Source organism: Phocoena phocoena, chromosome 9 (assembly GCF_963924675.1).
Source record: "Phocoena phocoena chromosome 9, mPhoPho1.1, whole genome shotgun sequence".
Lineage (NCBI taxonomy): Eukaryota > Metazoa > Chordata > Mammalia > Artiodactyla > Phocoenidae > Phocoena > Phocoena phocoena.
Window position 1 is genome coordinate 12,954,155 of NC_089227.1, and position 25,656 is coordinate 12,979,810.

The following is a 25,656-nucleotide window of genomic DNA, read 5'->3' on the forward strand; positions in this document are numbered from 1 at the left end:
TTTTAGCCCTCAATTAACTAGAAAATGAAATCAACCAGAATATCAAAATTTCTAAGCACTTCAGCTAATCAAGATCTTATTTTACACTGGTGCTATATAATGACTCTAGGCTACGAAAAAATTAAAAATTATTCGGCATTATTCCTCATACACATTCTGTGAAGAACCAAAGTGATTTCCCTGGAAATTAAATCTCAGTCACCATGCTTGCTGCCAGTGGTTTACTTATCCTTTAGCTGCAATGATGACATAATAGTTGGGGCCAAATAGATTCCACTGGGAATCAGCTGGTCCATAACTTAGGACAGGTAAAGAATCACCATTAACTAGCAAATATAGAAGGATGTAATTACTACATTTTATTCTACATAAAATTTTCCAACCCTAGAAAGTACCAAGATGGAGGTGGAAGAGATTAACTTAGCAACAAAAACAAATTGTTCTACTCTAGTAACAGAGAACAGAGGTGATTCTAAGACTGTTAAACCCACCTTTAGGAACAGTCAATTAAGTTCACTATTCTACAAGATCCTTCAAAGACAAAACCTAAATTTGGGGAATATCCATCAACACCAATGGCTCTTTCTCCTCCTATTTCTTTTATATCTTTATCTTAATTATGTTTCTATTTTTCAGAACATTTTGAAAGCACCAAATTGTTTTAAAGTATCTAATGAGAATTAAATTAGATCACAATGAAATTTGTCTTCTGGTTTTATTCTATTCTCCTTTGAGATATTCTCCCACTAGTAATTATCAATTATTACAAGTTAAAACCCCTGGTTTCCCTCATTATGGCTCATGTCATATAAAAATATGACATGTCCACGAATATAACTAAAGATTTCAGTTATATAAAACCAGAGCATCCTCTCAATACACTTATATTTTGCTGAATCTTCTTTAAAAAAAAATAGTGAACCGTGTTTTGTAATGCAGTCAACTTGTATTCAATCCAACCAATAGTATAAAATAATAACAGAAAATAATAGATTATCTAAAATCTTTGCAGTTTTCTTTGGAAGTCATCTGATTTTTCATTTTTTGTGTGTGTCTTTATCTACCTACTTACTCATCTTAATATTATTTAAATTTTAATATTCATATATCCCCTGAAATTAAATTGACAGAGCAGTGGGAGGCCTTAGAGAATTAAAGAACTGAAGTTAGACGAGGATTAAAAATTGGCCACAAGTAACTAAAGACTGTCAGGCTGGCATGAGCCTTCAAGACAGGAATGCATTAGGCTCCTCAGGGAAATTCAAATGCAAATTTGTAGTTCCCAGATTTCTTCAACTTTCTGATATTATCCTTTTTTTTTTTTTTTTTTCCTCTCCCTACTCCAGTCTCTCAACTTCTTTGGTCACAGACTGCTACTTCTCCATCTTTCCACCCTCTATTTACCCTTCAGAATAATCTTAACTTTCAGCCGCCACTTCCTTCCTGTATACAGGATTGTCTTTCCTCACAGGTTGGGACATTTGAGACTGTTCTCAAGGTAATTCTTCCGGAGCTGACTTATTAATTAGGTAGAGTGCCTAAGGCCCACAATACTTTAGGAGTACACAGAAATGTTTTAATTTTAATTTATTTTAAAATCTGAAGAAAAAAATGAATATGTAATACCAGTAAACACACAATAATTAGTTATATTCATCTTTATATGAATGCAGTTATAAATATAATTCTTAACATTTTTATGGAGGAAAGGACCCATAAAGGCAAAATTTTCTAGGGCTCACAGAAATCTTAATAAGTCCTTGAATTCTTCTGAGTCAGCCCAGCCTTACATCCCTCCCCAGTCAAAACTGGTGCATTCTAGCCTCATGGGTAAGACCCAGACTAGAGGTGACTATAAAGTATTTCAAAATCTGATTTATGGTGATGGTTGCAAAATTCACTAAATTCACTAAAAACTGTTAAACAGTCACCCCTGAAATAGGATAAATTTTATGATATGTAAAATATAACTCAATAAATTTTTAAAGGTATAGATTAAATAGGAAAAGCAAAAACACAGGTGTATCTAAAAGACACAAAAGTATCAGATTATTATACTTGTTTGAATTCAAAAGTTTATCCATAAAAATGTGCTATAATAATGAGTTAAAATCTCATCTACCCTAAATATGAACAATCTATAAACAAGGAAAAAAAGGTGAAATAAAAAATTCCAAAACATTCTATATGTGAAAATAATTATAGAAGTTTGGTGCTAAAAAAAACCTAACTCATTGTAGTAGTAATTAGGGGAGCCTGGTTGCAATTAAGTACAGGAAGGATATTAAAACTTTCAAAAGATATTTCTGTAAGCCACAACAGAAGAATAAGAGCAACAGAATAATTGGAACCACATCCAAACCCACTTCCTTGTTATTTACCAATATCATGTAAAGAATACTGTTTAGATGCTGACATTAGACAATCTTCAGTTGACAACTTTAAATCATATTAAGACTAAGAAAAAAAAATCAAAAGAATTTTATGACAAGGGTTAAAAGTTTATAGCCTTGAAACTACAAAAAATTTGGTGCCCACTACAAACCACATCCCGACAATTGTCATGTTTCTACGATGAAATGGTTTTGTTGTGGCTGAGGCAATCATTTCTGAGTTAATTATTAGCTACTATTCAAATCAAGTACAATTTGTCTATTGTACATTAGATCACTTCTAAGAGAGGGGGTACAAAATTTCATTTTTAGCAACTGATACTGAATGTTATAATCATTCATTTGTCATCCTATGCAATGCAATCAAAATGAGTAGAAAACTATGTTTTTTACCACTGCATGAAATGGCAGTCATTTTCCAGGCAGCCGAAATTAAGTTCAAATGTTATCTGCTTAATGCAAGTGAACATTTATATAAAAAAAAGAAAATGAATACATTTTTTTAAAAGGTGAAGTTTCCTATTACGTTACTTTGAAAAGTATCTAGAAATAGCACTTCCTATTTACATAAAGCAGATTTTAATCATTTTGTGGTTTGGTTTTTAGATCTAAAATCTACAAATGTTATCTTAAATTGACAAACTAAGTGAAGTTAGTCAAGATTTCTCTAATATGAAAAGATATAATAATTATGATAAAATCATGTCAATAACCATCTTTTTAATCTCAGCATATTTCTAACATTGTGAAATATTTTTTCAATAACCTAATAAAATTAATGCTACTCATCAGTAGTATACTTTCTAATAGACAAAGAATTTGCCATATCCTTTGTTGCACTAGAACTTCAAAACAACCCAGTATGTTAGTATAGTGAACATCTGTTGATTGGCTCCCTATCATCCTTTTCCCCTTCCTCTGGCCAAAAAATAACTCCACCATTCTTCAAGGAAATCATCTCGCCCCAGTCAAAGCCATGTGGTTTGGGGAGTTAACCCTGTCCCTTGTATTAGGAATGGCTTAAGCCAATCAATATAGTTTATCTTTCAGGACTCATTAATTGGTTCAGGAATATTTCACTTAACCCAGTCACTTAACAGTCACAGTCTTGTGTTCTGGGACTTCTAAGAAAGGGCACTTCCTTTCTCTTCCATGGGAACTACTGAAAAATTCAGAAACTTTCCTGGGTGGTACAGTGGAAGGATGTAAGATCTGGAACAAGAATTGCTAAAACTTTAGCTCTTCACAATGAAGAATGGAGAAAAGGGGAGAGACAAGGAGAAAGGCAGAAAGCACAGAATAGGAATGAAAACAGGAAAGGAAAAAAAGACAAGCAAAAAAAAAAAAGACAGAGAAAAGAGATGCCCAAGGCTAGAGAAGCACACATGAGAAGAAAAGAGAGAGTCCAGAGCCAAAGAATAGGGCAGAGGCAAAGAATCAACGAAAAACGGAGGTTAGGCTGCAGTGGGTTCAGGGAATGAAAAGGCTTTTATCACCCATTGTGTTGCACTTCAGGAAGGCTTCAGCATAAATTATTACCTGTACCACTGCCCTTTGAAACTCTGTAACACTGTTCACAGCTCAGAGGTTATTTTGAATGTGGCAACGGTAGCAGTATCCAAGGAGACATAGTCTTTGGTTGAAAGACCATCGCCTAACAGAATTTATAAACAGAAGCCTTAAAAAGTTAAAATCCAGATTCCTAAGCATGATATATGAGGCCCAACCACATTCTGCAACCCTGTCAGGGAACCACAGGGACTATATATCACCTCCAACTCTCCCATACAACTTGGCTGCCTCTACTAGTAAACTTTGAACAGCTATGTCACCTCCCACTCCAAGCTACCTAGCACAGAGCCTGGGATATAGTTAGTGCTCAGTGGACTAGAGCTGAAACAAAAAATCCAGTCATCCCATGACTCCAAATGCTATTTTTTCTCAAAATTCTCATATTTCAACAAAAACACTTGTCCATCAGGTTAAAGTCCATGATGGCTTTCACTCAGTGGATCTAAACATGATTAGATAATGACCCAGAAGAGCCCACTTTGTTGCACTATCTTACTGTAGCTCTTGGCATGCTTTGGGGAGGTGGGGGCAGTCTTACTATGTGTTTCCTTATTACTGAGTGCTCTTTTGCTTCCCCTGCCTCTTACTCAATTTGCCTTCTCCCCTTTAGCTTCACCACAGGAAAGCTGGAGCTTGCCTGTCCCTCAATGTCAAAGCTTGTCCTTCATTAAGCAGGGGAAAGAGAATGATTCAGGATGTCAAAAACCAGAGGTCTTGCTGTGACTCTGCTGCTCAAGTAGGTCAACCTCTCTTAGCCTCAGTTTTCTTATAAGTAAAATGAGAATAGAAATACCTGATCTACCTACGTACCTCCAATGATAATTATGAGAGCAAAATAAAATAGTAGATGTGTAAGTGCAAAGCTCTAAAATAAGGCATAACAGATTTCTATTGTTAAAAGGTAGTTAATGACAATGGCCAAGATATAGAAACAATGTAATTGTCCATCAGTGGGTGGAGAGATAAAGAAAATGTGGTATGTACATACACTGGAATATTATTTATTCATAAAAAAGATGGAAATCTCGTCATCTGCAACAACATAGATGGATCCTGAGGGCATTATGCTAAGTGAAATAAGTCAGACAGAGAAAGACAAGTACCATGTGATCTCACTTATATATAAAATCTAAAATTTTTTGAAAATTTTATTTAAAAAATATACCAAATTCATAGCTACAGAGAACAGATTGGTGGTTGCCAGAGGTGAGGGATAGGACATGGGCAAAATGGGTGAAGGGTGTCAAAAGGTATAAACTTGCAATAATACAATAAATGTCATGGTGATGTAATGTACAGCATGGTGACTACAGTTAATAACACTATATTGCATATTTGATAGCTGCTAAAAGAGTAGATCTTAAAAGTTATCACAAGAAAAAAAATTTTTGTAACTGTATATGGTGATGGATGCTAACTAGACTTATTGAGGTGACCATTTCACAATACATACAAATACCGGATCATTATGTTTACACCTGAAACTAATATAATGTTATATGTCAATTATAAAAAGGTAGCTAATGAGCCTTAAATACACTAATAATTTTAGCTACCTTTGACTGGGTTAGCTACAGCACAATAGGCTAAATCACTGCTACCATGTTTGCCAAAAGCAAATCATTTCATCATTTGTTGTTTATCAAGGACTTATCCTAAGTCAATGATGTTCTACTTTTTTCTAATTTTCCCTAAGCAAGTTTAAGGGTTATGAGGCATACCCATTGGTAACAGTGGTTCTCTGATTGATCTCCAAAGATTGTTAGACCTGCTATTTGACAAATACTGGGCTGGGCTTTGAGGATACCGCTATAAGCAAGAACAAACATTATTCCTGCACACATGGAACTTACAGCCTCAAGGAGCAACATGAACAACAAATATAGACACACACCCAAAGTGTGCATGAGTTTGCATTTACTGTACCCTCACTTTGAAACAGCCCTACCAGTGATTCCACCCACCTCCATGCCCACCCCCATGGAACCACACACCTCCAGACTGTGAATCACTGTGTTAGGTACTAGAAGAGAATTCAACTCTATAATACTCTACAAGAGAATTTTTTCCAAAGCTAATTAATTCATCATTGACATATTATAAGAAAAGCAGTCTGGGTAGAGATCTGAAGACCTAAGCAGAGCCCCAAATACAGGACCAGCTACATAATTTGTGAGTACTGGTGCAAAATGAAAAATGTAGGACCTCTCATTCAAAAAGTATTAAGAATTTCAAGGCAGTGACAGCAGAGCATTTAAATTAAGCCTAGTGCCTTCTGTGACTGCATAGGTCACACACCTATGAAATCTTCACGGCTTCCACATTTACTGGATGTGCAATTTTACCCAATCACTTAACCTACCTCGAGTTCCTTACAGCTATAAAATTAGGGGAGGAAGGAAAAAACTTTCAGCTTCTTCTCAGACTTGACATCTGCTTCTCTGTTAAGAAGAGAGATCTTTCATTTGGAGAGAGTTCTTTTACCCTTTTATTATAACCATTAAAACCCTGACGGTGACTCAAAGCTAGTGTTGAAAACTCAAAAAGTATTTCACTTTCAATCATATTAATGTTTTTTTACTTCTATGCACTACCTTAATTTTGTCTAAAAGAAAAAAATCTCCAAAGCAGAGTTCCAAGATTTCTATTTTCCCATGTATGCCATTTAAATCTGAAATTCCCAACTGAGGTCTTTGTCTATGAAGTAATTTTTCCCACAGTAAAATGTCTCCTTGTACAATTAGATATTTTCTTTTTTTCCCCTCCTTGAAAAATTACCTATTCAAAATCAACTTCCACATATGGTACAGCATCTAGGTTTGATCCACTGAAAAGGAGGCAAACATAACTGACAGCTATCTAAACCAAGGGTTCTGAATCTGGAGCTTATGGTAAGAATTTTGGGAAGTAATTCACTTGAATGAAAAAAAATTATATCTTTATTTTCATCAACCTCTAACTAAAATTTAGCATTTTTTTCAATTATGCATGTAGACAACAAACCACAGGAGTATTAGCAGTACCTAAGTATGACCTGATCACCAGTAAATATTCTACATATTTTCTTATAGTTGCAGATATCTCAAAATATCATTCATGCTCAACACTACCTCAAAATTGCAACAGTTACTGAATCCACTAACAGATATCCTGTTTTAATGTATTAATAAAACAACACATGTACTATTATAACACAAAATTGGTTTTTACATTGAAATAACTACATCTCAATATAATTAGCTCCCTCTGTAATCCTAAGTATCTCATTCTATGCATTTAAAAACATAATTCTGAGGAAAGGTTCACAGACTTCACCAGATTACCCAAAGGGTCCATAGCACAAAAAAGATGAATAAACTCTGGTAAAAAGAAGTTACAGAGCTTGCATGACATGAAACAGAAACAACTGTACTCCTGTCTCAAAAACAGTAATAGACCTATTCTAATAAAAACAGTCTTTAGGGCTTCCCTGGTGGCGCAGTGGTTGGGAGTCCGCCTGCCAATGCAAGGGCCACAGGTTCGTGCCCCGGTCCGGGAAGATCCCACATGCCACGGAGCGGCTGGGCCCGTGAGCCATGGCCGCTGAGCCCGCGCGTCCGGAGACTGTGCTCCACAACGGGAGAGGCCACAGCAGTGAGAGGCCCGCATACCGCAAAAAAAAAAAAAAAAACAGTCTTTAAAATTCTGGTTCAACAGCAATGTCTACATTATAACAAAATCTTCGTGGTCCATTTATTTTAATATGACAATATCAAGGACACCAAAACAGAACAGCTTTTGCTGTTATTTTGGGTTTTTTTGGGGGGTGGGGGAAATCCTGTTGTTTTGCTTTTTGTTTTTGCACATGTGACCACAGGATTTGATATGAAAAAGTGTAACACAGATACATGTTTTTATGCCACTATCTAAAATGTTATTTGGATTGGTACCTGGGATGACAGTAGGTTACAATCAATGAACAGTCCTTTTCCGGTTTTATATCTTTGTATCAATCCAGCCATAATGGCTCCATATGCATAAAGGCCAGTGGCAAGATCAGTCATGGCCACTCCTGGACGAACTGGATCTCCATCCTGATTTGAGGGTTAGGTTAAGAAAAACAGAGAAACTGAAAATTAAAAACATCATATGAGCTCACAAATATCCTAAGGTCAAATAAAAGAAAGAATTGTGTATCATGTGCACACATACATACACGCACAAGAAGTACAACAAATTGCTGTTGGTGGTAAGGATATATTTACATTTGCTGTATATTTATTATTTTTCTGAATCTACCCCCTACCAACAAAACTAAACCAAATCAAATGAAATAAGACTTTTAAAAACATGTCTAAAGTTCCTTCTTAATATATTTTACATTATTTATACCAAAAAAAGTGAATAAGTGAATTTGAATTTAAATGAGTTAATCTGTTGGAGAGGAAAGAGTTAAAGAAGTATTTTTTTTCTTGTTGGGTTAGGAGGTTCTCCCAGGAAAGAAGAGGGCAGAAGACCTGGTCTAATCTCCTTATAAGCATGCTAATAACTGGCAAATATACAAATGGTATTTGCTTTAAAAAAAAAAAAAGAATTTATATATAAAAGGCTTTTAGCAGGATACTCCTGCTTTAGAATTACTGCGGTAAAGAAACCTAGCATCTATAGATTTATGGGGCATAAGGCATGAGCTATGCAACTATCTGGATATAAAATGGAAATGTTCCAATAGCCCATCAGTTTCATGTAATATGAGGTGAACCATGTACTCCATTTGAGATCTTATCTACTGCTCTGGGTTTGAGAATTTTGTTATTGTGAGAAAAAAGGCACTGGGGTCCTATCTCAATGTCCAGGAGCTCCTTCTGCTTCTCCTGTGCCTTTTTATTGCTTGAATCCTTAAAATTACAAGTAAAGCTTGATACCGATTCATGTCAGTCTTATTGACAATCCAATCCTTGACCCATATGTAAAGATATTAGAATAGTACCAGGCAAACAGTAAGTGCCCTATAAAAATTAGCTATCAAATTATTTGTCAACATTATTATTAATCATTGTTGTATCAGATAGTTCCTATTTTTCACTACCTTGAATTCTGCCAAGTCTTTCATTGCACATAATGCCTACAAAAACCTATATGTCACCTAGTTGATTTATTCATTCATTCACTTCGCTATTCATTAATTCCAGCTGTTGTTCAGTCATTTTCAGAAGCTAATTTTGCCTTTTCTGAAGCCCATACATAAACTATGTTAATCATCTTACAAGACAGCTAAATTTGTTTAAAGCAAGTGAGACTGTATAGCGACTAAACTATTTTTCCCTGCTCTTCAACACAATTTCAAGGAAGATATTGCCATAAAAATTGGAAACTTCTGGGGGCCTTCTAACTATTATTATTGGAAAAACTTGTAGTGGCATGAATCCATAAATTTAAAATTAATACTGTCATTTGGATTTAAGATTATTTAATGTATTAAAAGTGAGAGGTAAGTTCAAATTTAAGTTTATAGACATCATCTGCTTTCTTACTATAATATTAATATAATCACATTTCTTGAGAAGTTTTCTATACTTCTCAGAGCAGTAGAAACAAATCATATAATAAATCCTTTATATTACATTTTAAGTCTCCAGAAAAATGGAGACTATACCCAATATTCTAAAAATATCAATACATTATCCAGAATAATAGCATGATATGTATGAACATTAACTAAATATTGTCATCCATACATTAGAGACAACATTGTCACTGTTAAAAATGACCATTTGTGCCAAATAAGTTTAATGAAATACTAATTTAAAGAGGCTTGCTAACACACTTTAGATTCAAAGTTATAAATAGGCTGAAAATAAAAGCATGAGAAAGGATATATCATGCAAACAGCAACCATAAGAATGCTGGAGTGGCTATACTAATAGCAGACAAATAAACTTAAAACAAAAAAAGCTCTAGAGAAAAAGAGAGAGATTTTATAATGGAAAAGGGTCAATGCATCAGGAAGATATAACAATTAAAATCATACATGCACCCAAAAATTGAACCACCAAAATACAAAAAGCAAAAGTGACAGATTTGAAGGGAGAAATAAACCCTTCATGAATAACAGTAGGGATGTCAATACTGAAATATGAATAGTGAGCAGCACAACTAGATAGAGGATCAAAAAAGAAATAAAAAATTTAAACAACACCATAAACCAAGTATACCTAATAGATATAAAATGCACATTCTCAAGTGCACATGGAACATTCTCTAGGACAGACCATATCCTAGGCCAGAAAACAAGCTAAAATAAATTTTAAATGAGTGAGTTCATACAAAATATATTCTCAGATCACAATGAAATGAAATTAGAATCAATAACGGACATATTTGAGAAACTCAAAAATATGTGGACAGTAAACAACATTACTCCCAAAACACCAATGAGTAACAGAGGAAATTATATAAGAAATTAGAAAATACTTCAAGATGAATGAAAATAAGGGCACAACATACCAATATTTATGGATGCAGCTAAAGCAGTATTTGAGACAAATTTATAACTGTAAATACCTATAATAAAAAAGAACAAAGATCTCAAATCAATTACCTAGCCTTCCACCTTAAGACATTGAAAACAAGAAGAGTAAACTAAACCCAAAGCAAGCAAAAGGAAGGAAATACATATTGGAGCAAAAAATAATGAAATACAGAATAGAATTCCAATAGAGAAAATCAACAAAACAAAAAGTTGGCTCTTTGAAAAGATCAGTAAAACTGACCAACTTTTAACTGAACTGTCCAGGAAAATGAAAAGAGAAGCATTCAAATTACTAACATTAGGAGTGAAAGAAGGAACATCACTAACAACCTTGCAGAAATAAAAAGTATTACATGGGAATACAATGAAAAATTGTATACCAACAACTTTGATAATCTAGATGAAATGGACAAATTCCTAAAAAGACAGAAACTACTGAAACTGACTAAAGAATAAATAGAAAAACTGAACAGACATATAACAAGGAGAGAAATTGAATTAGTAATTGAACTTCCAACAACAACAACGAAAAGCTTTTTTTAGCTTTGCTAGTGAATTCCACCTCTTTACAAATACTTCTGAAACCTGGAAGAGAGGAAACACTTCTCTACTCATTCTATAAGACCAGTGAAAACTGAGGTCAAGCCACACAGAAACATCAAAGGAAAATAAAGCTACAGACCAACATCTCTGATGAATGTGAACACACCAAAAAATTCCAACAAAATGCTAACAAACTGAATCCAGCAACATATAAAAATGATTATACACCATGACAAATCAGGATTTTTCTCAGGAATGGAAGGTTGGTTTAACACTTGAATATCAATCAACATAAGCATATGATAAAACTCAACACCCTTCATGATAAAATACTCAACACCACCACACTAGGAACAGAAATGAAATTCTTCAATTTCATAAAGGGCAAATGTGAAAAAAAAAAAACAAAAAACAGCTAACCTCATAGTTAAAGGTGAAAGACTGAATGCTTGGCCCCATTAGGAACAAGACAAGGATGTCTGCTCTCATCACTCCAAGTAAACATTACACTGGAGGTTTTAACCAGTATAATTAGGAAAGAAAAAGAAATAAAAGGCTGGAAAGAAATAAATAAAACTACCTTTATTTGCAGGTGACATAATTTTGTATACAGAAAATCCTAAGAAATCCACCAAAAATCTGTTAGAACTAATAAGTGAGTTCAGCAAGTTTGCAAGATACAAGGCATTATACAAAAATCAATCTTATTTCTACACAATAACAATAAATAAACCAAAAATGAAATTAAGAAGCAATTTCGTTTACAACAGCATCAAGAAGAATAAAGTACTGAGGAATAAATTTAACAAAAGAAGTATAAACTTAAACTCTGAAAACTACAAAATATTGTTGAAAGAAATTAAAGAAGATCTAAATAAATGGAAAGACATCCCATTGTCATGACTTAAAATTGTTAATACTGCAATACTCCCAAACTGATCTACAGATTCAGTACTGTTTCACCTATTGAAATCCTAGGTGCCTTTTTTGCAGAAATAAAATCTGATCCTAAAATTCATATGGAAACTCCAGGGACAAAGAATAGCCAAAACAACCTAGAAAAAGAAGAACAAATGTGGACACATACTGCCCAATTTTAAAACTTACTACAAAGCTACTGCAAACAAGGCAGCATGGATGGCACAAGGCAGATATACAGACTACAGAAATTCTCACCTTCAATTCATTTTTGACAAGCATACCAAGATAATTCAATGGGGAAGGAATAGTCCTCAAAAATTGGTGAAAAGAATGCAAAAGAATGAAGCTGGACTCCCTCCTCACACTATATACAAAATTAACTCTAAATGGACCATAGACCTAAACATAAGAGCTAAAACTATAAAACAAAAGAAAATATAGGAGTAAATCCTCATGATCTTCAATTTGGCATTGATTTCTTAGATATGACACCTAATAGCAGCAAAAGAAAAAAGATAAATGGTACATCATGAAAATAAAAATCACATGTGTTTCAAAGTAAATGATCAAGGAAATGAATAGATAAAAAATGGGAGAAAGTTTTTGCAAATCACATATCTGATAAGGAACTTATAAACAGAATTTATAAAGAATACTTACAACTCAGTAAGAAGACAAATAACCATTTTTTAAATGGGCAAAGAATTGAATAGACATTTCTCCAAAGATCTACAAATGGTCATTAAGCATATGAAAAGATGTTCAGCATCATTAGCCATCAGGGAAATGCAAATGAAAACCACAATGTGCTTATAACTCGAAACAATAAAGACAACCCAATTAAAAAATAAGCAGAGGGTTTAAATACACATTTCTCCAAAGAAGATATATCAATGGCTAATAAGCACATTGAAAGATGCTCAACATCATTAGTCACCAGGGAAATGCAAATCAAAACCACAACGAGATACCACATCACACCCACTAGAATGGCTATCATGAAAAAGAGAAATAATAACAAGTGTTAGCAGGGATGTGAAAAAAATTGAAACTCATATGCCACCAGTAGGATTGTAAAATGGTGTAGTCGCTGTGGAAAAAGACTGGCAGTTCTTCAAAAACTTAGATATAGAGCTACCATATGACCCAGCAACTTCACTTCTAGGTATATACCCAAGAGTATGAAAACATATGTTCTCCCAAGAAACATATGCACAAATTTCCATAGCAGCATTATTCACAATATCCTAAGAGTGGAAGAAACCCAAATGTCCATCAACTGGTAAATGGATAAATAAAGTGTGGTACAGCCAGATGACGGGATATTTCAGGCAATAAAAACGAAGTACTAATACATACTACAACATGGAAGAATTCTGAAAACAGTATGCTAAGAGAAAGAAACCAGTCACAAAATGCCACATATTATATGATATCATTTTTATGAAACATCCATAATAGGCAAAACCACAGAGAGAAAAGTAGAACTGTGGGCTGGGGGCAAGTAGGAATAGGGAGTACTGTTAATGGGCCTGGGGTTTCTTCTGGGGATGATGAAAAAGTTCTGAAGTTGATTGCACACCTCTGTGAATATACTAAAAAACACTGAATTGTACACTTTAAATGGGTGAATTATATGGTATATGAATTATATCTCCATAAAGCTGTTTTATTTTTTAAATACCATTATAATGCTGGTAATTAAAGCAGAAAAATAGAAATTTTAAAAATCTCTTTAAAGGTCTGCTAAAGAACATGTACTTAGTGGGAACTCTAGAAGTTACATTTCATTCAAGGCTGCTTGGTAGCAATAATTAAAGAAGATGTACCATTTGTATTCTATTGTAATTCAGAGATGGCTATGCTCATACTTTGGAAATTCCTCATAATCATATTCCTGTCATCTAAGAATTGTCAGCATGCCAGAGGAAGAAGAAAGTGAAAATAAATTACCATTTAGTAAGCAGAAAATCCCACAGAGAACCACATTGTGGCTGTGAAGTGACTAGGTATTCCCAGGTGCAATCAGGCAGAATCAGAGAAGAGGCTGTGTATCCTCATGGAATCAAACTCCCCTTCCACATCTGGAGCTCCATAGGAGCCTTAATGCCGTGACAGTACTAACCAATGTGCCTCTTCTCCTCAAATCTGGGATAAATGGGGTGGTACTTTTTATGTCAATGAGTATAGGAATTCATCACTCACAATCTTTAGTAAAAATATATTTCAGGAAAAATGGGTAACTAACTGACCTTGTTAAGCAATATGCCTTAGAATCTCATCATAATTTGGAATTAAACTTATAAGTAGACTTTTGGAAATGAAGTAAAGTTTTTATTTTATTAAATTTTAATTCTAGAAATCAATAGTAGAATGTTTTTTTTCATGGTCACTTAGAAACTGCTTTAAGTGTATTCGGTTCTTTTGATAAGTTAATGTAACCTTTTTGTAAGAGCAACTTATGATGATTTTCCTATAAAACTAAAATGAGTGTGCCTCTCATCAACAAAACTACAAGAAAAAGAATATTCTACTTAAGAGTTAAGACACAGAGTTATAGTTAGAGGACAAACTATAACATAAAAATATTAAGAGTTTTCCCAATCATTCACTTTACATATTCATTTGTGTATCTCTCCATTCTCACTATTTCAATGTTATTTTCATATATTTTCTCATCCCCCATTCATTCATGTATTCAAAAACTCATTACAGGTAAAACCTGAACATTAGTGGAAAAACTAGGGAAGTCTGAAAAAAATGTGGAGTTTAGTTAATAGTATCCTACCCGTGTTAATTTCTTAGTTTTGATCATTGTACTATGATTTTGTAAAGTGTTAACATTAGGATGAAGGGTATAGGAACTTTCTGTACTATGTCTACAACTTTTCTGTAAGTACAAAATTGTTTTAAAATTTTAAAGTTGATAAGTAGAACCTGAATTAGTTCTTTAAAAAATAAAGTTTGAAAATTTCAAAGTGGTTTTTATTTTTAGAAAATTATGCAATCTAGAGAAGAAGGGGAAAAAAATAGGCAACCACCTATAAAGGTGTTCATTTGTTTCCTTTACATCACAATCTCCTAAATTATAAAATTAAAAATTTAAAAAGATTATTTCCCAAACACAGTTTAAGACTGTTTTAACATTTCATTCATTTCTCCATTATCTATTCTCACTACTTTCAGAGTTTGCCAAATGAAAAAGAAAAATGATGTGTTTTCTAAGTTATTCATTAAAACCTTGTCTGGTTAAAAAGTACATAAGAAACTTTAAATCAGTTCTGGCACACGTTCAATAAAGAGGCATGAATTCTCCCACCAAGAATTTTTCTCCTTAGTCATATTACTCAACCTAATTACTTCATAAAACAACAAAAAATGTTAAAACTTTTTTAAAGTAGTTGGCTTCATTTTCAAAATAAGAAGTTATTGTTAAATATGTCCATGTCTCTATGTCATATTTTTATTTCAAAATGAGGCATTCATTATATAAATGTAATCTACAGAAAATTTTGTTTTTACTCTAGGGCACATGAATTTTATAATGATCTATTTTCCAAAATATGAATTCTTCTACTATTTACTAACTGCATAACCTTTGGCAAGTTCTTAGCCTTTGTTAGTTTTTTGGTCAATGGTAAAATCTTGCTAATGACAAAATCTACCTCATCAGTTGGTATGAAGATTAAATAAGAAAAGGTGTATAAAAAAACTTTTTATGAATGTAAAAGGCTGCACAAATGTGACTTTTTTAAGATACTTGGTGTAGTGCTCTAGAAGACCCATCAGAAAGATTTGACAGGGGCTCACGGGAAAAGGCCAAGATGGGAACCTCAATCAAGGACAGAGGAAAGAGGGAACAGATGTATTCATGAGATACTTAGAAATTTGAATTCATAGACTTGGATTATTGATTGGGTGAGGGAGGGGTTAAATTAAATGAATTGTGGGGAAAATCAATAGGAAATTAAGCTTCTTAATATGATGGTAATATTTTGATTATGAAAGCCACCATAAGTATGACTTGCAACCCTAGTTAGGAAAAGTATCTTTAGTAGAAATAGAAAGAGCAGCACAGAGAACAAAAAGTGGTATATTCAGATCAAATGAGGGTTTTCGCGACTAGGAAGAACACAGTCACCACAGTCACTGCCTACACTTTATGAGCACCGACTCTGGAACTACACAGTATCTGAACCTTCTGTTCCAAGCACAAAATCTACTCGAGCCATTCACTGATGCTAAAGAATATGCTTTTAGCACAGTCACATACAAATTTTCACAGAGTAACATTTCCCCTACATGAAGGAAGTTCTGTTGAATGGCTGAAACACGGAACTCAAAGCTGTAAATTCTACTAGTAGGTGCCTTCACTTTTTCACCTATAAATAGGCATAACAAAATCTATCACCTATGTGCCTCAGTGACACTATGGAGTCCTCCAACCTAAATCACATATTTTTAGAACTTGAAAGGATCCTATAGTTAAGTCCCCGTATCAATGGAGGCAGAGAAGCAGGAAAGTATACAGTTGTTAAGAGATCAGTCTCTGCTGCTTGCCGGCAAACAGATCCCTGGTAAGACAGAGAAAAGAGAGCATTGTAATGCACTTCATTTAGGCTAACAGTGTTGCACAATACCAACAAGAGAAAGTCTTTAGAATGTTCACCTAGAACCTGGAAGAGGAAGATCATTTTTCTTAATCACATCCTGAAAGGCTCAAAGTTCCACCCCATCTCCCACCCACACACCTCCTTCTCAGCCTCAACAGAGCACAAGTCAGAAGCCACAAACACAAGAAATTGGGATGCCAGAAGGAGGGAAGTAAAGAAAGATTTAAGAAGATGAGGGAGAGAAGAGTCCATCCTCCTGATGCACCTGCCACACCAGATAGGCGACTCAAGAGAAAACGTAACAAACTGACTTGTGCCATTCTCTGTATCCCACGTGGATGCTTGCTGACCTAATACTAAGAATTTCTTTCTAATAATAAATTTAAACTTTCTACCCTTCCAAACATTAAAGGTACAACTTAGAGGAATCGGACTTATAGAAGGCAAAATTCTATACTGCACTTTAAAATCAGTACCTAACTTTTTGCACAACCCTTAGGAGCATGCCATCCTTGTTATAGATGAGGAACAGCAAGGTTACCTAAATATCGTAAGATGTTACAAGCGTTCAGCAGCTAAGTCGGAAGGAGACCCCAAGTGACCCTGAGTCCACTGCCTCTACCACATTACTGGATTCAATTACCTTCCTTAAGGTTTCATGACCAGGTCTGGATACTTAACTATCTTGTATTTAGTAAACCAGTAAGAAGCTAGCTTCGGGTCTCCTGCATGTTCATAACGTCATGTACAACTTCATGCTCTTCAAAGTGCTTTAACATATGCTGTTACATTTAACTCTCAATAAGAATTCTGTAAGTACCAATAGTATCTCCATCTTACAGATTATGAAAGAAACATTTAGATGATAAATTAACTTGTCAAAGTCACAGAGAGCAAATGGTACAACTAGAACTGGAACTCAGAGATTCTGACCCCAAAGCTTCTGATCTTTTCACTACCACCTTGCCTCCATGTATTATTCTAATTCCAATATTCATCATCTCTCCTTTACAGACAATCACTAGAAAGCAAAAATTTTAAATGAGTGAGTTGATTTGTCATTTCTACAATTAAGAAATAATCAGTTCTGATGTGGGCTGGTTTGTTCTACAAAATTTAAGTGAATGGCAAGCAATTGAATGCATCTACAGAAAAACATGCTTTTACCACTCTGAAAAATGTAAACCAAAACCTTTTTCAGAAAATAACTGGAAGAATCCATTCACTGGGAGCCTGCTAAATTAAAAAGATAGACAAAACTGGGAATTCCCTGGCGGTCCAGTGGTTAAGACTTCCACTGCATGGAACACAGGTTCGATCCCTGGTCAGGGAAGTAAGATCGTTCATACTGCACAGCACAGCCAAAAACAACAACAACAGCAACAACAACATCATAAATAAATAAATATAAAAATTTATTTAAAAATTAAAAAAATTTTTAAAGTAGACAAAACTACAAATTTTCAAAGATCCCTTAACACGCCAAACATACTATTTTCTTGTCCAGAGATTAAATACCATCTAAATTATTCTGAGTTAGCTCCCACAGTGAGATGCCCAAAATATCATCTAGCCTGGCTGTCCCCTTGAGTTTAAATAGGGTTAGACTGAGAGAAAATGGAATGGATGGTTGGGGAATTGTGATATTTTAAGGGATGGCCTAAGAAACTATTTGAAAAGTTATTTTGCTTCTTTCCATGTTGTTCTTCAAGAAAAAGTTTCCTAGTTATACTTTCTGTGCTACAGCTTTCAGTGCTAATGGATCAGAGAAAAGCAAAAAACAAATCTAAACATCAATGTCTGTAATTTCTGAGACAAAACAACTTTCACACCCACTAAGATCGGCATATAGTCAATCCTATATTTAACAGGCCTCCTCTGAACTCAGTCTTACATATTCCAGAAGTAGCTCCAGACCTTTATAAGAGTTGTCTATTTCTGGTATGATTTAGGTAAGCCATACCCAGAAGCAACAAAACAGATGAACTCTTGAGGATGTTCCCTGTCCTATAATTTTACCTATTTCATGTAATTTTCATTTCTCACCAATAAATGATGTCTCAAAGAACTACACTATGGATTTTGAATGCAATTACTTTTGAATGAAAAATCTTTCTACACCAGTGTTAAAAGTTATCCAATACAGTGCTTCCTGAACCCTCCAAGATAAACTGGATAGAATCACTCTGTGTAGTTGTGGTGGCCACATGCATGGAGTTGCCAGAATAAGCCAAATAAATGCAGCAGATGATCTGGTTTAAAAAATTATTTTACTCTTATTTAGTTATGACAAAAATTAGATGGAACCAGTGACCTATTAAGGCCAGTCTTGGAACACAATAATAAACTATCAGCACATAGGAGAACATTTAACTTTCTGCTGTCTATGGCAGTACATTTGTTTCATCCAAATGGATTATCAAGTCATTAAGATACAAGTTTTAAAAGGTGGAAAACATCCTTTTTTACTCGCTCAAAACTGCTATCTAATGTATCAAGAGATAGCTTCTCTGTTCCTTTCATTCTGGTTGTCTCTTTGTTAATTAGGTTCAGACACTAAGAGTAGAAAATGTTTATATTGAGATCATAAGGCTTAGTCCATAACCAATTTTTGCCACAGGCAAAGCCAAGAAAAGATCACTTAAAGCTACAAAAAGTCCATTGCTACTAGCAGATTTCTCCACCAAGTGGAAAGACTGTGCCTAAATCCCACCTGCTCTTTACGTAGCATTGCAGCATGTTGAGAGACTGTGACAGATTGTATTTTCCAAAGATGGTTGCAATATTCCCTTCCACATGCCCTTTTAGTACCTTAACATTCCCTGCCCCCATCAACAGGTGGAGTCTAATTCCTTTCTCCTTCATTCTGGGTGGGTTTGTGACATGCTTGTAACCAATAAAATTTTGCGAAGGGTTACAGCATGACCTCCACAACTATGTCATAGAACATATGTATTGGTGACTTTGCCTTGTTTACTGGAACACTTGTGTTAGTGGAGCCCTGAGCCCCCATATAGACAGTCTGACTGCTCTAAGGCCACATACTGTAAGGAAGCTCAAACTAGCCCATGCAGAGAGATGACGTGAAAAAGTCCTGAGATTAGATGGGGAGATGCCTGGCAGCCCCAAGCTGCTCCAGCCCCCACTGTTCCTGCTTTGACTGCAATTGCTTGAGAAACCCCAAGCCAGAACCACCCAACTGAGCCCTTCCCAAACTCCTGACCCATGGAAACTATGAGAGTTCATAAAATGACTGCTCTTGTTTTAAGTCACTAAGTTTCAAGGTGATTTTTTACACAATAATTATTAGCAGAATAGAGATCAAGGCTTACAAATGACCAAGAAGAAAACTAGCCTACAATGCAGAAGGAATACCTGGGAAACAAAAGAATATAAACTACAGTTCTTGTCCCAGTTTTAGGTGTTCCAAGATCCCTCTGAAACTACGTGCAAAAATTCTGTGTGTTAATTTCCTAGAAGACGTTTGATAGCTTTCATCAAATTCTCAAAGAAGTCTATGACTCTTTTAAGATATATTAAAGATTGATCCATAATTTTGGAGAAGACTTTGCAACTAGTTTGGATGACTGAAGCAAACAATGAATGTGAAGGTATGATAAGAAATGAGGCTGAAAAGACAGTCTCGTCAATAAGTGGTGCTGGGAAAACTGAACAGCTACATGTAAAAGAATGAAATTAGAACACTCCCTAACACCATACACAAAAATAAACTGAAAATGGATTAGAGACCTAAATGTAAGGCTGGACACTATAAAACTCTTACAGGAAAACACAGGAAGAACACTCTTTGACATAAATCACAGCAAGATCTTTTTTGATCCACCTCCTAGAGTAATGGAAATAAAAACAAAAATAAACAAATGGGACCTAATGAAACTTAAAAGCTTTTGCAAAGCAAAGGAAACTACAAACAAGACGAAAAGACAACCCTCAGAATGGGAGAAAATATTTGCAAACAAATCAACGGACAAAGGATTCATCTCCAAGATATATAAACAGCTCATGCAGCGCAAAATTAAAAAAACAAACAACCCAATCCAAAAATGGGCAGAAGACCTAAATAGACATTTCTCCAAAGAGGACACACAGATGGCCAAGAAGCACATGAAAAGCTGCTCAACATCACTAATTATTAGAGAAATGCAAATCAAAACTACAATGAGGTATATCACCTCACACCAGTTAGAATGGGCATCATCAGAAAATCTACAAACAACAAATACTGGAGAGGGTGTGGAGAACAGGGAACCCTCTTGCACTGTTGGTGGGAATGTAAATTGATACAGTCACTATGGAGGTTCCTTAAAAAACTAAAAATAGAATTACCATACAACCCAGCAATCCCACTACTGGGCATATACCCTGAGTAAACCATAATTCAAAAAGACACATGTACCCCAATGTTCACTGCAGCACTATTTACAATAGCCAGGTCATGGAGGCAACCTAAATGCCCATCGACAGACAAATGGAGAAAGAAGATGTGGTACATATATACAATGGAATAGTACTCAGCCATAAAAAGGAATGAAATGGGGTCATTTGTAGAGACATGCATGGATCTAGAAACTGTAATACAGAGTGAAGTAAGTCAGAAGGAGAAAAACAAATATCATATATTAACGCATATATGTGGAACCTAGAAAAATGGTACAGATGAACTGGTTTGCAGGGCAGAAATAGAGACACAGATGTAGAGAACAAATGTATGGACACTAAGGGGGGAAAGTAGCAGGCAGGGATGGTGGTGGTGTGATGAATTGGGAGACTGGGATTGACATGTATACACTAATATGTAGAAAATGGATAACTAATAAGAACCTCATGTATAAAAAAATAAATAAAATAAAAATTAAAAAAGAAAGAAAGAAATGAGCCTGGATAGCAACCAAAGACAAATCATGAAGGCCTGATATTATATATCTAATGAGGTTAGGTTTATTTGTTTATTTGCTTCTCTAACTATGATAGGAAATAACTGAAAGGTCCCAGAAAAAGTTCCAAGGTCAGTTTTATCGAACACAAATTAAATATCACTGGCATCACTTTGTAGATTAGAGAGGAGTCATAAGAATCATAAGGTTTGAGAGTTGAGGCAGGGAACCAAGTAGAAAATTACTGCAATTATTCATGAAAAAGATCAGAGGCCAAACTAAGTCAACAGCAGTAGGAATGAGAAGACGGAACAAATGGTCACAAGAGTTAGAACACAGAACCCAGACTTAGTGAATGTTTGGACAGAAGTTTAAGTTTCTGGGTTTGGGTTAATAGTTCAGTTGAGATAGGATAAAGGAAAAGAAAAATAAGTCTGCTGAACTGGTTTTTTGTTTGTTCAGTTTAAGGAGTATATCCAATCAAGAGTTGAATATGCCAACCTAAAACCCAAGGGAAAAAGAACTGGGTGAAAGATATAAATTTGAGAGCCAAAACATTATGTATGGTAGTTAGAACCACGCTAGGTTTGAGATATTATCTAGGAAGAACATATTGAACAGTGCTACCCAACAGAAATATAAGGTGAGCAAAATAAAAACTACATATGTAATTTTTAAAATTTTACTAGCCATGCTAAAAAAAGTAAAAGGAAACCAGTGTAATTAATTTTAGTAATATATTTCATTTAATACAACATATCTAAAATATTATCATTTCAAAATGTAATCAATTTTTTAAATTATTAATGAGAAAATTTACATGTTCTTTTTCATATGTCTTTGAAATCCATTGTACTTCTTACACTTACAGCACATCTCAATTCAAACTTGATGCATTTCAAATGCTTAACAGTCCCATGTGGCTAATGGCTGCCTTATTAGAGAGTATAAAAAAGTAAAAAAAATAGATGAGGTCAAAGCACAGAATTCTGGGCACAATCATTACTTTAAAAGCAGGCTGAGGAAAAGGAGGCCATGAAGAAGACTGAGAAGGAGAGAACAGCTATGTGGGAGGAAAACCAGGAAAGACATATTACGGGAGACAAGGAGGAAAAGAGCATCAAGGAGGGGTAGGTGGCCAACACTGTCTACTGTCACAAAGTGAGATAAGAAAGGAAAAGTGAAGTAAGTCAGACAGAGGAAGACAAACATATGATATCGCTTATATGTGTAATCTAAAAGAAAAATTATACAAATGACCTTATTTACAAAACAGGAACAGACTCACAGACTTCGAGAATGAACTTATGGTTACTGGGGGGCGGGGGGGGAAACGTGGTGGAAGGAATAGATTGGGAGTTTGAGATTGATATGTACACACTGCTATATTTAAAACAGATAACCAATAAGGACCTACTGTTAAAAATAAATAAATAAACAAACAAACAGAAAGGAAAAGTATCCACTGTAGTTTCCAATTAAGAGGTCACTGAACCCTCCCAAGAGCAATTTCATTGGTGAGGGGGCTATGGAAGCCAGAATGCAATGGATGGAGGAAGGAAACAGAAACCACGTGCCCTTTTTTCACAAAGTATTAACAGTACCTCTTATTACTTAAACCAGTGATTCCAAAACCAGGTGGATTATCAGAATCTCTCAGAAGGCTTTTCAAGAATACAGATATACAAGTAACACCATCCCAGGTTTGTTTCATTAGGTCTAAGACATGGGAATTTATGTATCATTTAGAGTTGTCTAAGCAATTCTAAAGACTTCTGGTATATAGTAAAATCGGAATCAGTGTGCCTAAAACCTGAAAATCCTTAATTCAATCAGGATCTGAAAGTTTTGTAGGATTACATCCCATAGTTCTGTAGTGAAAAGTTTCTCAACATTTCTTATCCCTCAGGACAAGGATTATGATTTACTAGCACAAATGTAAGCTTCATTAAAAGTTCAAAGTTCTTTTCCAGTGACTATGACTTCAGGCCAAGTATTTATTATTTTTGCACTTGCTTATCCTCAATCTATAAAAAGACTGACTTAGAGATGACTAAAAGTACGTCTGACTCTACTTAAAGGCATCGTTTATACACAGATTTAAATATTAATCCTCCTAATATTTTAGAACTTTTCCGGCCAAAAGTGCAGAAGTCTCCTCCTCCTTGAACATGCAATGAAAGACAGAAATTAAACTATTTTCTCAAAAGTTAATGTGGAAACTATTCCTCAGTTACAACTAAACAGGGTTATGGTTCTCGACAGCCAGTCCAGGGGGCAACATGGGTGAGAAGAACATGGTTCAGAACTAAGACTAACTGAGCTAAACCTTATTTCCCTTTATTTCTTCAAAGCTGCACATTGCCCTTTCAGGGACCTCTTTAAGCTCCTCCTTTACAGTCCCTTTACCCTGATTTTACTTAGATAAAAATGCTTGAGTGTAGAATACACATTGTGATTTGTCATGCAGTCCAATCTCCTAGAGAAGTTACTAACTCAGAATTTAAGCTCTCATTAACTTTCCATCAAAAGTCTCTGTGGTTCAAACAGCCACTCAAGACACTCTGCATTTTCCTTTTTACTGTGTAAAATGACAGTATGAATTAAACACTACATCCTTGACTAGCCAAGCTTTCCTACAAAAGAGCTTTTAAAAAAGAGAAAGAAATTCTGTTGTATTAGTTTCCAAAATAAAACAGTACATAAAGACTCCTAAAGCTGAAAAACTCTCAAAGGATCATTTGGTCCAACTTCCTGCCTTTAGGCAGGTAAATTTCTAAATCATCCAGGAAGATGCTTATCCCTCTCTCCTTAAAGATCTCCAGAGGAAACAGAGCAGTTATTGAGTATCTAATACATGCCAGGCATGCACCAGAAAGGGAAAAGGAACTAGCACTATTTCCCAGGTGTTTGCCTACACATTATCTCATTTAATCTGAGTACATTTTCCAAGACGTGTGTTAGTACTCTCATTTTCACAAATGAGAAAAACACGGTTCAGAGATGTCATGTGGAACTGGGATTTCAAGCCAGGACAGGATCTTTCTCTCCGTCATGCTAACAGAAACCGCACGACCTGTTTCTTTATGCACGGCAAGGTTCAATATCCTGACGGTCAAAAAGCTCTTCATTTAGCTAACTAAAATATCTTCTCTGATATGGGCTCATTTTCTCTTATTCATTGTTCTACGAACAATAAAAACAACTATTCTACATCCTCCCCAAAACAGATGAAAATGGCACTCAAATCATTTCTTTGCCTTATCTATGGCAAACAAATCCAGTCTCTATAGACTTTCTCATTGAAGAAACTATTTTATATCCCTGGGATAATTTTGGCCATTCTTTTTAGGATTTTCTCTGATTATAACACTTTTTCAAAGCATGATGACTTAAAACGAACACAATGCTCTCAAAAGTAACCACGTACTGAGATAGAAAAAAAAAAAGAGGGGGAGGTTTTTTCTTTCATAAGATTCAGAAAGCAAAAACATTAGGAAAAACTTGTTTAAATGACTTTTAATCGTTACCTCAAGCTGAATGTTTTTTCCAAATATTTTTTACCATATTTTTCCAGTCACAACCCAAAAATTCCCTATTCACATTTTCTGAGTATGAGGCTTATATGAAATGTTCCACCCAATAGAAGACTCTCCTTTTATTTTTAAGTATGTTCATTAGAGAACTCCAAAAGGAATCTCAAATGCTATAGCTATTGCTACATGTATCAACCTGTTATTATCAAACCGAAGTTGAATCCTTAAAGATTCCAAATTCATATATAACAAATAATCAATGAGCACCAACTCTGTAGTGGATCTGTGTTATACTCTAGGGATATACAAAAATATCCCAAAGACACTCCCTGAATTCAGGCACTTACATTCCAAAGTCAGAGACAGATCGACATACAATAAGCAACATAATGAAAATTACATTGGAGCATAGAGAAAGAAGTGGCAAATTTTCCCTAAGGAAGCTGAGAAAAAAACCAAGTCATAAAACATGACCAAAAGTCCTGTGTATCTAGTTAAGGCTTTCAATAGGGGCACTACTGGCATTTTGGAGGTGACATTCCAGATTCATGAGCCTGTCCCATACCTTAAGGATGTTTACTCATCCCTACCCCAAGCACTAAATACCAGTACAACCCAACCATCCCACACATCATTTTAAAACTCCCCTGGAGTGACGATTACTATCCACAG

At 34.9% G+C, this 25,656-nt stretch overlaps 1 protein-coding gene across 1 annotated transcript in view; it reads right to left on the minus strand.

Moving 5' to 3' along the window:
• SUGCT (succinyl-CoA:glutarate-CoA transferase) overlaps positions 1-25,656 on the minus strand; it is a 684,446-nt gene that overhangs the window by 585,862 nt on the left and 72,928 nt on the right. The window contains exon 8 of the mRNA XM_065883542.1: positions 7,895-8,038. Coding sequence (XP_065739614.1) covers positions 7,895-8,038 — 144 coding nt within the window. The remainder of the gene's footprint in view (positions 1-7,894; positions 8,039-25,656) is intronic.